Genomic DNA, 16,563 nt, shown 5'->3' with positions numbered 1-16,563 from the left:
ACGATCCATGTTTTATACAGCGTTTTGCATGAATTCCAGCTCTTTCAACTTGCAACAAAACAATCTATGAAATCTAACCTGCTAAACCTTGTTTCACCCGGTCAAGTTGGGTTTCTGTGCAATCCTCAGACACTCTAGAAGGCAACCCAAAAATTGTTAATCATTTTACATTGTGTATTGGCTAAACAACATGTCAATTAGCCCATGAAGGACATCCATCATTATGCACCAATGAGACAGGTGGTGTTCACTTGATTGACTGTGTCTTGCTCCAATGACCACCTATCATTTTGAAACATAGCTAGCTAGATAGCCAACGAGCTGGGCTTTACATGAGTATGTGATGTCCCTTTGTAGGACTAATGGCCATTGTCCTATGGCTGCGCGCAACACGATTCATTCCCCATTGAAAATCGACAAAGTTTTCTCTAAACTGAAAAAGTACAACATGGCTGCTAAGAGTATAAATGCTAAATCAAACTTCAAGTATACACATTTGGATGATATTATTGCAGAAATTGACCGTGAGAGTGACACGAGGAGTCCTGCGAGCAAGAAAAATTGGAAGGAGAAGGTAACGTTACTTTTATATCTGTAAGTAAAATACGTTGTTTTTTTCTCGTGCTAATCCAGTTGTTTAAATGGATGCATATTCATTTAAGATATTTGTCTTTGATTTCTATATATGTACAGTTTATAAAATATATAGACCTAAGGCATACAATATATTAGTATAGTCTGTGCATGTTATGTTGGCTATGATATGCTGTGGTTTTTGAGCGTCTTATAGGCTATTGGTCCTCGTATTTCATTATAGTGATTGTGTTCCCCATACTCTATGTAATATCTATGTAGATACACTACCGGTCAACATTTTTAGAACACTTTCTCATTCAAGGGTTTTTCTTTATTTTTACTATTTTCTACATTGTAGAATAACAGTGAAGACATCACAACTATGAAATAACACATAACACATCCCAAACCATCTCAATTTGGTTGAGGTCAGGGGGATTGTGGAGGCCAGGTCATCTGATGCAGCACTCCATCACTCTCCTTCTTGGTCAAATATCCCTTACACAGCTTGGAGGTGTGTTGAGTCATTGTCCTGTTGAAAAACAAATGATAGTCCCACTAAGCCCAACCCAGATGGGATGGCGTATCGATGCAGAATGCTGTGGTAGCCATGCTGGTTAAGTGTGCCTTGAATTCGAAATAAATCACAGACAGTGTCACCAGCAAAGCAACCCCACACCATAACACCTCCTCATCAATGCTTTACTGTGGGAAATGCACATGCGGAGATCATCCATTCACCAACAACGCATCTCACAAAGACACGGCTGTTGGAACCAAAAATCTACAATTTGGACTCCAGACCAAATGACAAATTTCCACCGGTCTAATGTCCATTGCTCGTGTTTCTTGGCCCAAGCAAGTCTCTTCTTATTGGTGTCCTTTAGTAGTGTTTTTTTTGCAGCAATTCTACCATGAAGGCCTGATTCACGCAGTCTCCTCTGAACAGTTGATGTTGAGATGTGTCTGTTACTTGAAGTCTGTGAAGCATTTATTTTGGCTGCAATTTCAGAGGCTGGTAACTCTAATGAACTTATCCTCTGCAGCAGAGGTAACTCTGGGTCTTCCATTCATGTGGCGGTCCTCATGAGAGCCAGTTTCATCATAGCGCTTGATGGTTTTTGCGACTGCACTTGAAGAAACTTTCAAAGCTCTTGAAATGTTCCGTATTGACTGACCTTCATATCTTAAAGTAATGATAGACTGTCATTTCTCTTAGCTTATTTGAGCTGTTCTTGCCATATGGTATTTTACCAAATAAGGCTGTCTTCTGTTTACCCCCCCCCCCCCCCCACACACACCTTGTCACAACACAACTGATTGGCTCAAACGCATTAAGAAGGAAGGAAATTCCACAAATGAACTTTTAAGAAGGCACACCTGTTAATTGAAATGTATTCCAGGTGACTACCTCATGAAGCTGGTTGAGAGAATGCCAAGAGTGTGCAAAGCTGTTATCAAGGCAAAGCTTTTGACCGGTAGTGTATGTGTGGTGTATTTGATGTATTGGCGCAGTGCTAACCCCCTACTAAAATAAAGGTTAAATAAAAATAAGTAATGGTAAACTTGAGTTCTAACTGATTTAAAAAAATCCTCAATAGTGTTAGAGACTCCTCCATCCCCCACTCATTCAAACATAGGACCTGAATGCTCCAGTCTGACCCCCTGCTGTGTCTCGCTACACACCCTGCCCCCGCCCGGCAATCTAGAGGTGTGAAGGTTAGTACCTTTTATGTATGGAAGCTAATGATCCATCATGTATGACATTCCTGGGAGTGTGTAAACTTACATATTTTATTACCATAGCATTTTTTTATGTTCCCAATTTGGCCACTTGGGTACATTTGGGTATACTCGGGACACCTGAGAGACTTGATACAAAATATTATGTAGATCTCTCATTCTTGAATGTATCAGTCTGAAACTTTGCACACACACTGCTGCCCTCTTGTGGGAAACATCTAAACTACACCCAGCTTCCTATGTCGATGTATGGCCTTTCTTTTGCATTTCAAAGATGATGCAAGAAAAATAAAAATAGAGAATGCATGTTTTTTTGTTTGTTTTGTCTTTTACCAGATCTAATGTGTTATATTCTCCTATATTAATTTCACATCTCCACAAACTTCAAAGTGTTTCCTGTCAAATAGTATCAATTATATGCATATCCCTGCTAAAGGTCCTGAGTATGGTCATTTTGGGAGGAAATTGAGCTGAAGGGTCCGATCCTTAAGAGATTTTAATGCCAACTTAAACAACAGTGGAAAAATAGGCCAAGTCAAAATCCAATTCTAGAGATTGTGTAATGATTGCCTGGATGAAAGTGGACAGTTGTGTGACTTGTGAGCATTAGGGCCTTAAGACTGGAGCAAGGCCCATTGACAAATGTCCTCCATCTGACTTATGGGCTAGTTTTGTGAGTCATGTCATTGGGAAGTGTAATTGATGTTTTGTGTAATCCTGTGGTGTGTCCAGGCATTTGACTTTAGGGCTCTAAGGCTCTGCCTTGTCATTCAGACAAACATCTAGACTTCACTCAAACTCCATTACTGCACTGAAACAACATAGCTATTCCTAAAGGACTGTCATTATTTTGATATTTGCAGGGCATTTCCCTCAAAAATAGAAATAAATGTTGCATTCAGGAAGAAATTCAATATGTCAAAGATACTGCCCCTTGCCAAAAAGGCAGATAAATATAGCACCCTCACTGATGCTGGAGAGCCACAGGAACAATAGACTGACTGCCACCACCCCCTTCAGGAATCATAAACACAACATCACAATGTCTGCCTCTCAGACTGAAACAAGGCCATTCGCTCTCTTCCTACTCTGTTTGCCACTGGGCTTGGCAGCAACCAATGAAAGGCACGAATCTTGGGAAGATCCTGGCTACAGTTGCCAAGGCAACGACATACAGTACCTTCAAGACCCAAAAGCAGAGAAAGAGACCGAGAGAAAGAGGTGAGAGAGGAAGAGAGAGAGCAGGAAGGACTAATTAAGATACACAGAAAGAAGACACCGGAAAAGAGGGACAGATAAAGAGGAGGATAGCTAATTCAGTATCATATCTATCATGCACAGAGCCCTGCCTCACATGGCTGCTCAGCCTCCTGGTCCCTTGGCTAAGACATCTGAGATGGGGAGGTAGAAAACCCGTCCCTGGCCCAATTATGAGAGATATCCACCCACACCTCTGCTGCTTTATCTCTCTCTTTCTGTCTCCCCTCTATCTTTATCTCTCCCCTCTCTCCATCCCAGCCTCCCACTCACCTCTCCTGCTCTCTCTTTTCAGCTTGGACGAGTCTTCATAGTCTCCCACCCAGTTATATTCCACTGGCATGGAGATGGGTCTAAGCCTGCCTGGAGCACACAGCACAGATAACATACAACATTACAGACCTACCCAGGAACATCAAAGAGCTACAAACAGCCTATATTAACACCACAGTGACACAAACACTAACATTACAAACACAGAAGGGATTGCATAGGAACAAGTGCACCACAGGCATCCTTCATCCAAACACACAGCCTTGGACTGGGTCATACCATATGTGGGAGATTGACATCCCACATCCAAACACACAGCCTTGGACTGGGTCATACCATATGTGGGAGATTGACATCCCACATCCAAACACACAGCCTTGGACTGGGTCATACCATATGAGGGGAATTGACATCCCACATCCAAACACACAGCCTTTGACTGGGTCATACCATATGTGGGGGATTGACATCCCTCATACAAACACACAGGCTTGAACTTGATCTTACCATACAGTATGTAGGGGGCTGACATCCCTCATACAAATATGCAGGCTTGGACTGGGTCATACCATAAGTCGGGGTGCTGTCCCTGCGTGCAAGTGGAGGTCCATGGTTCTGATCGTACTCGTAGCAGTAGAGAACGGCATCCTCCTCCACCAGAGGAAAACGTCGGCGACACTCCTGGTCCAGGAAGGAGTTGGGGGACTCAGAGCCCTTGGCCACCGGGACTTCAGCTTGGAGGTCGTTGTCACCTGGTAGATTCCCCTTGTCATCTCTGCAGCACAGATCATGGAGAGAGTCTGTTTGCCTATGGAGCATCGACTGCGTAGATAAACCTAAACAAACTCATATACTACAAGGCACATACATCACCCCTCAAAAGGGAACAAACTGACTAAGTACACAGACTATCGTAATTACACAGGTAAACCATTGTACAATATTTCACTGCAGTTAGCTTACTCACAACATATGAACAGTGTAATCCCTAAGGTAAGGCATACAGTATGTCATAGTGAGGCAGCTTGTGTGTGTACCTGGGGGTGTATGGTTCATCAGGGGGCGGGGGGATGAAGAGGTCCTGCAGGGCACAGCTGTCTCTCCTGGACGGGGTGCTCAGGGTACTGGTGGGCGTGGCCACACTGCTGCTGGGGCTCTGAGGGATGATGGGCTGTGAGGAGAGAGATAAAGAGGGGGGGAAGAAGAGGAAGAGAGAGAGAGAGGGGGTTAGTTTTCTGACATACTGCAGTGATGTGTAGTCTCGTAAACAGTTTAAGACTACGCTTAATCAAACCATTAGAGATTCAATATGTGGGAATTGCTTGTTTCTCAGTTGGAGAATGGCTAGAGGCAGGGTTAGGAAATGGAAAATATATTTGATCCTTTGCATGAACAATAATGAACTATAAATTCAAAGCATAAGACAATAACTGGCAGAGAAGAGGTAAAGGAAAAGGGGAGGGGGAGATGGGTAAGATGGGTGGGATCAGGAGGCGGCAGAGCTCTGATGCGCTCCAGTTGGTCAGGGCCCAGGGGGGAGGGAGGAAAACAGCACATAGCCCAGCATGGGACTCAGAGGGGGGGCAGGGATGAAGTCACAAATGCCCCTCACACACACGCTTCCTCCACGCACCAGTTCAGATACAACACCTATATTACACAACGTTTTGGGGCAAAATATGACACACAGACAGACACAGTCACAAAAACCCACTGCTTTACTGAGACCCACTAACATACAAATGCACTCACCTGATTGCATACTCACCGACACCATGCACAGACAGTCACATACTATGCACATGCAAAAGTTCACACACCACCTCAGTTATTAACCTACTGATAAGATAGAGGTATACAGTATATAAATCACCTCTCACTAACACACAGGCTGTGTCTGAAATACCACCCTATTCCATATATACTATAAAGTAAGCACTATAAAGGGAATAGTGTGTTATTTGAGATTCGGCCACACATACACTACCCACCACTGCGACCTGTATGCTCTCATTGGCTGGCCCTCGCTTCATACTCATCGCCAAACCCACTGGCTCCAGGTCATCTACAAGTCTTTGCTAGGTAAAGCCCCGCCTTATCTCAGCTCACTGGTCACCATAGCAGCACCCACCCACAGCACGCACTCCAGCAGGTATATTTCAATGGTCACCCCCAAAGCCAATTCCTCCCTTGGCCGCCTTTCCTTACAGTTCTCTGCTCCCAATGACTGGAACGAACTGCAAAAATCTCTGAAGCTGGAGACTCTTATCTCCCTCACTAACTTCAAGCACCAGCTGTCAGAGCAGCTCACAGATCATTGCACCCGTACATAGCCCATCTGTAAATAGCCCATCCAACTACCTCATCCCCATACTGTATTTATTTATTTATTTTGCTCCTTTGCACCCCAGTATATCTACTTGCACATTCATCTTCTGCACATCTATCACTCCAGTGTTTAATTGCTATATCGTAATTACCTCGCCACTATGGCCTATTTTATTGCCTTACCTCCCTTATCTTACCTCATTTGCACACACTGTATATATACTTTTTTTCTACTGTATTATTGACTGCATATTTGTTTGTTCCATGTGTAACTCTGTGTTGTTGTATGTGTCAAACTGCTTTGCTTTATCTTGGTCCGGTCGCAGTTGTAAATGAGAACTTGTTCTCAACTAGCCTACCTGGTTAAATAAATGTGAAAAACCCCCGGAAAAAAAACATTCATCAGTTGTGTGGAGGTTGAAAGTGTTGTCATACTTGCAGGGCTAAGGGTTTCCATCTCATGTTCTTCAGTAGTGCTGGGGTGGATGTGAGTGTGCTCTGTGGGCGCTTCTTCAGAGTCAGCATAACACCCCCGGGATCCCCGCGCAAAGAATTCACCAAGTTCTTTAACTGCCAGCCCACCTAGCGCCACATGCCAACAAACACACACACAAACACACAATGAAAAACACATAGGGTGACCTTTCACACAAGCATAGTAGTAATCATAGGGTAGTCATATACCAGTATGTAAACGTAAGATGAGAATAAGATAAAGGGGATGGGCAAAGAGATAAGGTAAGAAGAGAGAGAGAGACGCACCACTGTCTGATGATTGACCTGGATGACTTCATCGCCTGCGTGGATTTTCTTACAGCGGTCAGCCAGAGACTTATGGAGAGGAAGACACATCACACAGCTATAAAAACTGATTGGCCTGATGCTGTTCACTGTCATTAATGGGATTCACTGTGACACAGCCATGAGTGACACTTCTCCGTCTGTATCATAGGAGAATGATCTACATGCCAAATGGCTTCATAGGCCTGACTGAGCATGTTGAAGATATACTCACTCCCTCTGTAGTTCCAGTGATGACATGCAGGCCGTCATATGTCGATTTGATGTACATGCCCTATAGAGAGACAGAGAGAGGTAGCTTACAGCCATATCCTGACAAGTTCACACATCCATATACAGTACATAACAAACACAGAAATGAATTCAGTTTAAAAGATACATATAACATCTCCATAAATCCATATTGTAAATATTAAATCGGTCCCTGTCAATCGTAGAGGAAAACAGACAAACGTACTAAAATGCTCAAGCCTGCCCTTCGATGGGCTGTAAGTGCATAACAAATAGACACACACACAAACACACACACTCAGTGCATTTCAGTCTGAGTGAGATGAGAGTAAGAGGTTTATTTTTGTCCCATTCGGCCCACTCCTCTGTTCAGGTTATATTGACTGTACTGTATGTGAAAAGCTCTGTGGCCCTCTGTGTGGTCTGTGCATATGTTTGTGTGTGGGGGTAGGAGCTTACAGCCCCAAGCAGGACAGTCATATCTAAGTGCAAGTCAGAGCAAACATGGAGGCTTTAGATAACAGTTTTTGTCCACATATTGTACAGGAGAAATCTACTAAGTAAATACAGTGTATTCGAAAAGTATTCAGACGCCTTCACTTTTTCCACATTTTGTTACCTTACAGACTTATTCTAAAATTGATTAAATTGTTCCTCCCCATCAATCTACACACAATACCCCATAATAATAAAGCAAAAACAGCTTTTTAGAATTGAAAAAAACAACAGAAATATCACATTTACATAAATATTCAAACCCTTTACTCAGTACTTTGTTGAAGCACCTTTGGCAGCGATTACAGCCTCGATTCTTCTTGGGTATGATACTACAAGCTTGGCACACCTGTTTTTGGGGAGTTTCTCACATTCTTCTCTGCAGATCCTCTCAAGCTCTGTAAGGTTGGCACAGCTATTTTCACAGCTATTTACACAGCTATTTTCAGGTCTCCAGAGATGTTCGATCAGGTTAACCTCTTATGGCTGCAGGGGCAGTATTGAGTAGCTTGGATGAAAGGTGCACAGAGGTGCCCGGAGTAAACGGCCTGCTCCTCAGTCATAGTTGCTAATATATGCATATTATTATTAGGAATGGATAGGAAATACTCTGAAGTTTCTAAAACTGTTTGAATTGTGTCTGTGAGTATAACAGAACTCATATGGCAGGCAAAAACCTGAGAAAAAATCCAAACAGGAAGTGGAAATTCTGAGGCTGGTCGATTTTCAACCAAGATCCTATTGAAATCACAGCGAGATATGGATGAGTTTGCACTTCCTACGGCTTCCACTAGATGTCAACAGTGTGTAGAACCTTGTCTGATGCCTCTACTGTGAAGGGGGGCCGAATGAGAGGGGAATTAGTCAGGTCTGCCATGACCTGACCTGACCATTCTTTGATCATATGCGTTCACATGAGAGGGAGCTCTGTTCCATCACTCATCTGAAGTCAATGTAATTCTCCAGTTGGAACGTTATTCAAGATTTATGTTAAAAACATTTGTTTACCAAACATGCTACAAAAATAGATATTTGGACATAAAAAAATGGACATTACCGAACAAAACGAACATTTCTTGTGGAAGTGGGAGTCCTGGGAGTGCATTCCGACGGAGATCAGCAAAGGTAAGTGAAGATTTATAATGCTTTTTATGAGTTTGTTGACTGCACAATTTGGCGGGTAACTGTATGGCTTGCTTTTGTGGCTGAACGCTGTTTTCAGATGATTGAATATTGTGTTTTGCCGTAAAGCTTTTTGAAATCTGACACAGCGGTTGCATTAAGAACAAGTGTATCTTTAATTCTATGTAAAACATGTATCTTTCATCAAAGTTTATGATGAGTATTTCTGTTATTTGACGTGGCTCTCTGCAATTTCTCCGGATATTTTGGAGACATTTCTGAACATGGCGCCAATGTAAACTGAGGTTTTTGGATATAAATATGAACTTAACTTCTTGAGCCTATGGGGGCGCCATTTTGACTTTGTAAAAATGAGTTCCCAAATTAAACTGCCTCGTACTCAATTCTTGCTCATACAATATGCATATTATTATTACTATTGGATAGAAAACACTCTCTAGTTTCTAAAACCGTTTGAATTATTTCTCTGAGTGAAACAGAACTCATTCTGCAGCACATTTCCTGTCAGGGAGTGAGATTTCAGAAATTGAGGTCCCTGTTCTGAGGTCAGTTTATAAGTCCCCATGTAAGCCATCGGGCTACATGCACTGCATACGTCTTCCTCTAGTTGTCAGTAAGCGGGGAGAATTTGAATGGAGTGGATTGCGCAATCTGGGACCTTATATAAGACCGTGGAACGGAAGTACCATCCTTTTCAACGGTGCGCCTGGCGCAAGAAGACATCACAATGGCGTCCTGCAAACGCTTTCGTTTTAGTAGTTCTATATCTCCGGTCATGTTTTTATTCGTTATAGGTGTTAAAGACATCATAAGGTAATTAATTTAAACCGACGTATAGCAGTTTATAGCAGTTTATTGCGATTTTCTGGGATTACTTTGTCATGCGCTTTCACGAGGTGGACACCTCTCCAGTTGGTGGCTAACATTAGCGGCTATTTCGACCGGACAAGAGGACATCTTTCCACCCAAAGACGATTGTTCTGGAGAAAGGACACCTTGCCCAAGATTCTGATGGAAGCTCAGCTAATAGTAAGCAGTCTTTATGCTGTTAATTCGTACTTATGTTGACAAATGTTAAATAATAATTCCGCCATGAATTATGGGGCGGTCTCGCTTTAGCGCACGCTGTATTGCGCAGTAACGTTAATTTTAAAAATCTAACCCAGCGATTGCATTAAGAACTAATTTATCTTTCATTTGCTGTCCAAATTGTATTTTTTAGTCAAGTTTATGAATAGTTTTCGATTAGAATAGGTGCCTTTCCCAAGATTTCTCCTGACATTTTCTTTGCAGCTTAGCTACTTTTCTCATTGTATAACCACGATTTGTGCCGCTAAATATGCACATTTTCGAACAAACTCTATATGCATTGTGTAATATGATGTTATAGGACTGTCATCTGAAGAATTCTGAGAAGGTTAGTGAAAAAATTAATATCTTTTGGTGGTTTATACGTAATCGCTATGTTTGGCTTGAATCAATGCTGTTGTGATGTTTGCTATTGTGGTATGCTAATATAACGCTATATTGTGTTTTCGCTGTAAAACACTTAGAAAATCTGAAATATTGTCTGGATTCACAAGATCTGTGTCTTTCAATTGCTGTACGCTGTGTATTTTTAAGAAATGTTTTATGATGAGTAATTAGGTAATACACGTTGCTCTCTGTAGTTATTCTAGTCGCTTTGGTGAGAGTTGTGATGGTGGCTGCAATGGTAAACTATGATTTATACCTGAAATATGCACATTTTTCTAACAAAACATATGCTATACAATAAATATGTTATCAGACTGTCATCTGATGAAGTTGTTTGTTGGTTAGTGGCTATTTATATCTTTATTTGGTCGAATTTGTTATAGCTACTGATGGAGTAAAAAAAGTGGTGTCTTTTGCTAACGTGGTTAGCTAATAGAATTACATATTGTGTCTTCCCTGTAAAACATTTTAAAAATCAGAAATGATGGCTGGATTCACAAGATGTGTATCTTTCATCTGGTGTCTTGGACTTGTGATTTAATGATATTTAGATGCTAGTATTTACTTGTGACGCTATGCTAGGCTATGCTAGTAGCTTTTCTACTGATGGGGGTTTTCCCGGATCCGGGTTTGGGAGGTGTTAGAGGTTAATCGAACAAGACATATATGTATTGTGTAACATGAAGCTCTATGAGTGTCATCTGATGAAGATCATCAAAGGTTAGTGATACATTTTATCTCTATTTGTGCTTTTTGTGACCTAACATAATCGTTTGTGGTGCTTTCGCTGAAAAGCCTATTTGAAATCGGACACTTTGGTGCGATTAACAACAAGATTACCTTTAAAATGTTATAAGATACCTGTATGTTTGAGGAATTTTAATTATGAGATTTCGGTTGTTTGAATTTGGCGCCCTGCACTTTCACTGGCTGTTGTCATATCATCCCGTTAACGGGATTGCAGCCATAAGAAGTTAAATTCCGGGCTCTGGCTGGACCACTCAAGGACATTCAGAGACTTGTCCCGAAGCCACTCCTGTGTCGTCTTGGCTGTGTGCTTAGGGTCGTTGTCCTGTTGGAAGGTGAACCTTCACCCCAGTCTGAGGTCCTCAGTGCTGTGGAGCAGGTTTTCATTAAGGATCTCTGTACTTCGCTCTATTCATCTTTCCCTCAAATCTGACTAGTCTCCCAGTCTGTGCTGCTGAAAAACATCCCCACAGCATGATGCTGCCACCACCATGCTACACCTTAGGGATAATGCCAGGTTTCCTCCAGATGTGACGCTTGGCATTCAGATCAAAGAGTTCAATCTTGGTTTCATCAGACCTGAGAATCTTGTTTCTCATGGTCTAAGAGTCCTTTAGGTGCCTTTTGGCAAACTCCAAGCGGGCTGTCATGTGCCTTTTACTGAGGAGTGGCTTCCGTCTGGAATAAAGGCCTGATTGGTGTGTGCTGCAGAGTGCTGCAGAGACGGTTGTCCCTCTGGAAGGTTCTCCCATCTCCACAGAGGAACTCTGATATGCACTGTCAACTGTGGGACCTTATATAGACCGGTATGTGACTTTCCAAATCATGTCCAATCAATTGAATTTACCACAGGTCGACTCCAATTAAGTTGTAGAAACATCTCAAGGATGATCAATGCAAACAGGATGCACCTGAGCTCAATTTCGAGTCTCAGAGCAAAGGGTCTGAATACTTATGCAAATCTTTTTTTGTTGTTGTTTTTTTGCAAACATTTCTAAAAACCTGTTTTAGCTTTGTTATGGTGTATTGTGTGTAGATTGATGAAGAAAAAAAGTAATTTAATACATTTTACAATAAGGCTGTAACGTAACAAAATGTGGAAAAAGTCAAGGGGTCTGAATACTATCCGAATGCACTGGTTATAGGAGTTACCCATAATATTGATCTATTACCCAGAAAGAGTGCCTGTTTTGTATTTGTGTGAGAGAGAAAGTAAGTGCAAGGCACAATACCTTCTATTATGTATGCCTGAGTAACTGGGGAGTCTTACCAGTCCCTCAGTAGACTTGATGTTGGCCAGCTGAACTACCTCCAAATGGGCTGACTGAGACACCATCGGGTCAGAGGACAGAGAGATGATGTGATCACACACTCCAGATAGAGTCTTACACTGGAAAAGGGAAGGATGGTGCGAAGGGGAAAAGAGTGAACAGTGATTTTAGATCGATTAGGGATGAGTCGCCAGCAGTAACTAAATTATGGCGATTCTAATTCTGTTTGGATGTGTTGAAGGGAATTGAAATAAGTGTGCCCACTCACCACATGCAGAATCTTATTTTCTGTCTCATACACAGAACAGTCCTGAAAAACAGAGGGAGATGGAGAGGCAGAGGTTACCACAGGACAATGTGTCAGAGAAGTGACTATTATTCCAGTTATAACAAAGTGGCTATTTGCAAAGAACAGAGAGGTTCAGCTCCAATGTCAGCAATTTTGGAACACCTCCCCAGCCTTGGACCAGACCCTCTCCTAAGTGGCATAGCACAGTTTCGCGAGGTCCTCCGCAAGGTCTAAGCAAGCCCCCCCCTATCTAATCTCATGCAATTCTATACATTTTGCCATAAGGTTGAGAGAAAAATGTGCAGTTTCATAGCTAACCTTATGCTATCCTAAAAGAAATCCATGAGGCTGAGAGAAAATGTTGCAGTTTTAAAGCTATCTTCCTGTAATTCTAAACACTTTGTTATGGCTTATGATGTGTTCATATGCTATCTGGGGGGCCCTGAGCTTTTGGGTGGACTGCGGGGGTGCGTCCTACACCACTGCCTCTCGTATGTGCCTGCCTGTCCTTGTGCCAATCCCTGCAGGACCCAGCGCTGAACTAACACTCCCTCCCTCCCTGCAGCCCTTCCCCAACAGTATCATGTCCTGCTCTAGTGAAGACGGATGCCTCTACACAGTCACAGCCTTCCCCTATTTATATCTATTGGAACAGCTCAGCACTGCTCCCGCAGTATGAATTAGAGCAACACAGAGAAACACATCCTCCCAGCGTGCACACATACTGTATGGTAGGCACGCAGACCGTCATGCTCTTTACAAAAGGCAAGGCTACATTTGAGTAGCCAGAGGCTGTCCTCTCTCCATGGGCATGATGACACATATAGTCATTTCCAATAGCAGAGCAGAGCACACAGCTCCTGTGTTGACTAACTTAATTGAAAAAAGGCCTTTGAGAAATGTTTGTTATAACCCAGTTTTGGGAAACAGTAACAGTGGTAATGCTAGCTCGTGGTACAGCTGTATATGGGACTGTGTTAGATGGCTTACCTGCTGTACAATCGTGGTGAGCTCTAGACACAGCTGAATCACATTGTTTCTTGTCATGGAGTAGTCTGCCACTGCTGCGAACGGAGACCTGAAAAAGAAGTAGCACCTGGAATTAACCATTAGATCATTCTTCATTCTAATCCCTTTGACTGGACAATGCATGTGGGTGAGTATGAAGTGTGTATCGTGTGCCATATTATATATGACAATGACAGTTATCTACAGTGCCCTCCCTAATTATTTTCTTCTTTTGGCTCTATACTCCAAAGGTTTGGAATTGAAATAAAACAATGTAAAAGTGCATACTGTCAGCTTTAATATGAGGATATTTCCATCCATATCGTGTGAACCGTTTATAAATTACACCACTTTCAGTGCATAGTTCCATTTTAGGGTACCAAAAGTTTTGGGACAAATTCACACTTTAAAAACATTTATTTAACTAGTCAAGTCAGTTAAGAACAAATATGTTTCTAAACATTTCTACTATTATGCTACCATAATTATTGATAATCCTGAATGATGAGTGAGAAAGTTACAGATGCACAAATATCATACCCCCCAAAAATGGTGAGAGGTTAGCATGTCTTGAGGGTATGATATTTGTGCGTCTGTAACTTTCTCACTCGTCATTATTCAGGATTCATTCAGGATGTTGCTTTTATGCTTTACATGTTGCTTTTTTGTTTTTGTTCAGTGTAGTATATGACGCTGGAATTGTTCAGTTCTTAAATTGCAGTGCAAGTCGAGGGGATCAAACTAGTTATGCAGAAAAAAAACATGTTTGTTAACTGCATATCATAATACATCCACACACACACACACACACACACACACACACACACACACACACACACACACACACACACACACACACACACACACACACACACACACACACACACACACACACACACACACACACACACACACACACACACATACACACACACAGTCTGGCAGCATCTCACAGAGGACCTGAGGAGGTTAAACAGCAGCACCTAACAGACACACTCTCTCATGGCCAACCTCTCAAAAACAACACTTACATAAAAGCTTACTCATCTTTTGTTTGTCAGCTGATTGCTAATGGAAATTATGTAAGGACATCAACTTAGTCATGTTTGAGTGGTCAAAAACAAATCAAATGTTATTTGTCACATGCTCAAAATACAAGTGTAGACTTTACACTGAATTGCTTACTTACAAGCCATTAACCAACAATGCGGTGTTAAGAAAAAAGGATGCTCTCGATGGTGCAGCTGTAGAACTTTTTGAGGATCTGAGGACCCATGCCAAATCTTTTCAGTCTCCTGAGGGGGAATAGGCTTTGTTGTGCCCTCTTCACAACTGTCTTGGTGTGTGGATCATGATAGTTTGTTGGTGATCTGAACACCAAGGATCTTTAAGCTCTCAACCTACTCCACTACAGCCCTGTCATTGAGAATGGGGGCATGCTCAGTCCTCATTTTCCTGTAGTCCACAATTATCTCCTTTGTCTTGATCACATTGAGGGAGAGGTTGTTATCCTGGCACCACACGGCCAGGTCTCTGACCTCCTTCCTATAGGCTGTCTCATCGTTGTCGCTGATCAGGCCTTCAACTTTGGTGTCATCGGCAAACTTAATGAGGGTGTTGGAATCATGCCTGGCCATGCAGTCATGGGTGAACAGGGAGTACAGGAGGGGACTGAGCACGCACCCCTGAGGGGCCCCCGTGTTGAAGATCAGGAAGGCAGATGTGTTGTTACCTACCCTTAGCACCTGGGGGTGGCCCGTCAGGAAGTCCAGGATCCTGTTGCAGAGGGAGGTGTTAAGTTCTAGGGTCCTTAGCTTTGTGATGAGCGTTGAGGGCACTATGGTGTTGAATGCTGAGCTGTAGTCAATGAATACCACTCTCACGTAAGTGTTCCTTTTGTCCAGCTGGGAAAGGGCAGTGTGGAGTGCAATAAAGATTGCATCATCTGTGGATCTGTTGGGGCGGTATACAAATTGGAGTGGGTCTAGGGTTTCTGGGACAAAGGTGTGATGTGAGTGCTACGGGTTGATAGTCATTTAGGCAGGTTACCTTAATGTTCTTGGGCACAGGGACTATGGTGGTCTGCTTAAAACATGTTGGTATTACAGACTCGGTCAGGGACACGTTGAAAATGTCAGTGAAGACACTTGTCATTTGGTCAGCGCATGCTCAGAGTACACGTCCTTGCGGCCTTCTGAATGTTGACCTGTTTAAAGGTCTTACTCACATCAGCTACGGAGAGCGTGATCACTCAGTCGTCCGGAAAAGCTGATGCTCTCATGCATGCTTCAGTGTTGCTTGCCTCGAAGCAAGCGTAGTAATTTAGCTCATCTGGTAGGCTCATGTCACTGGGCAGCTTGCGACTGTGCTTCCCTTTGTAGTCTGTTATGGTTTGCAAGCCCTGCCTCATCCGACGAGCGTCAGAGCTGGTGTAGTACGATTCAATCTTAGTCCAGTATTGACGCTTTGCCTGTTTGATGGTTCGTCTGCGGGCATAGCGGGATTTCTTATAAGTGTCCGGGTTAGAGTCCCGCTCCTTGAAAGCGGCAGCTCTACCCTTTAGCTCAGTGTGGATGTTGTCTGTAATCCGTGGCTTCTGGTTGGGGTATGTACGTACGGTCAGTGTGGGGATGAAGTCATCGATACACTTATTGAGGAAGCTAGTGACTGATGTGGTGTACTCCTCAATGCCATCGGAAGAATCCCGGAAAATATCCAGTCTGTGCTAGCAAAACAGTCCTGAAGCTTAGCATCTGCGTCATCTGACCACTTCTTTATTGTGAGAGTCACTGGTGCTTCCTGCTTTAGTTTTTGTTTGTAAGCAGGAATCAGGAGGATAGAATTATGGTCAGATTTGCCAAATGGAGGGCGAGGGAGAGCTTTGTACGCGTCTCTGTGTGTGGAGTAAAGGTGGCCCAAAAAATG

At 42.8% G+C, this 16,563-nt stretch overlaps 1 protein-coding gene across 7 annotated transcripts in view; it reads right to left on the bottom strand.

Annotated features, from left to right (window-relative positions):
- Window positions 1–16,563, bottom strand: part of LOC129816754 (connector enhancer of kinase suppressor of ras 2-like) — a 78,850-nt gene that overhangs the window by 20,928 nt on the left and 41,359 nt on the right. For 2 of the 7 annotated variants that reach the window (XM_055871621.1, XM_055871613.1), the window contains exons 4-12: window positions 13,621–13,726; window positions 12,610–12,651; window positions 12,341–12,460; window positions 7,193–7,252; window positions 6,940–7,008; window positions 6,613–6,759; window positions 4,887–5,020; window positions 4,419–4,624; window positions 3,850–3,939 (exon numbers count right to left, since the gene is read on the bottom strand). In XM_055871621.1, coding sequence (XP_055727596.1) covers window positions 3,850–3,939; window positions 4,419–4,624; window positions 4,887–5,020; window positions 6,613–6,759; window positions 6,940–7,008; window positions 7,193–7,252; window positions 12,341–12,460; window positions 12,610–12,651; window positions 13,621–13,726 — 974 coding nt within the window. The remainder of the gene's footprint in view (window positions 1–3,849; window positions 3,940–4,418; window positions 4,625–4,886; window positions 5,021–6,612; window positions 6,760–6,939; window positions 7,009–7,192; window positions 7,253–12,340; window positions 12,461–12,609; window positions 12,652–13,620; window positions 13,727–16,563) is intronic. The other 5 variants (XM_055871641.1, XM_055871630.1, XM_055871657.1 and 2 more) reach the window with 3 other exon arrangements.

The sequence above is a fragment of the Salvelinus fontinalis genome, chromosome 2 (assembly GCF_029448725.1).
Source record: "Salvelinus fontinalis isolate EN_2023a chromosome 2, ASM2944872v1, whole genome shotgun sequence".
Classification (NCBI taxonomy): domain Eukaryota; kingdom Metazoa; phylum Chordata; class Actinopteri; order Salmoniformes; family Salmonidae; genus Salvelinus; species Salvelinus fontinalis.
The sequence above is the reverse complement of the archived record's forward strand: the minus strand, read 5'-3'. Positions and strand labels throughout refer to the sequence as shown.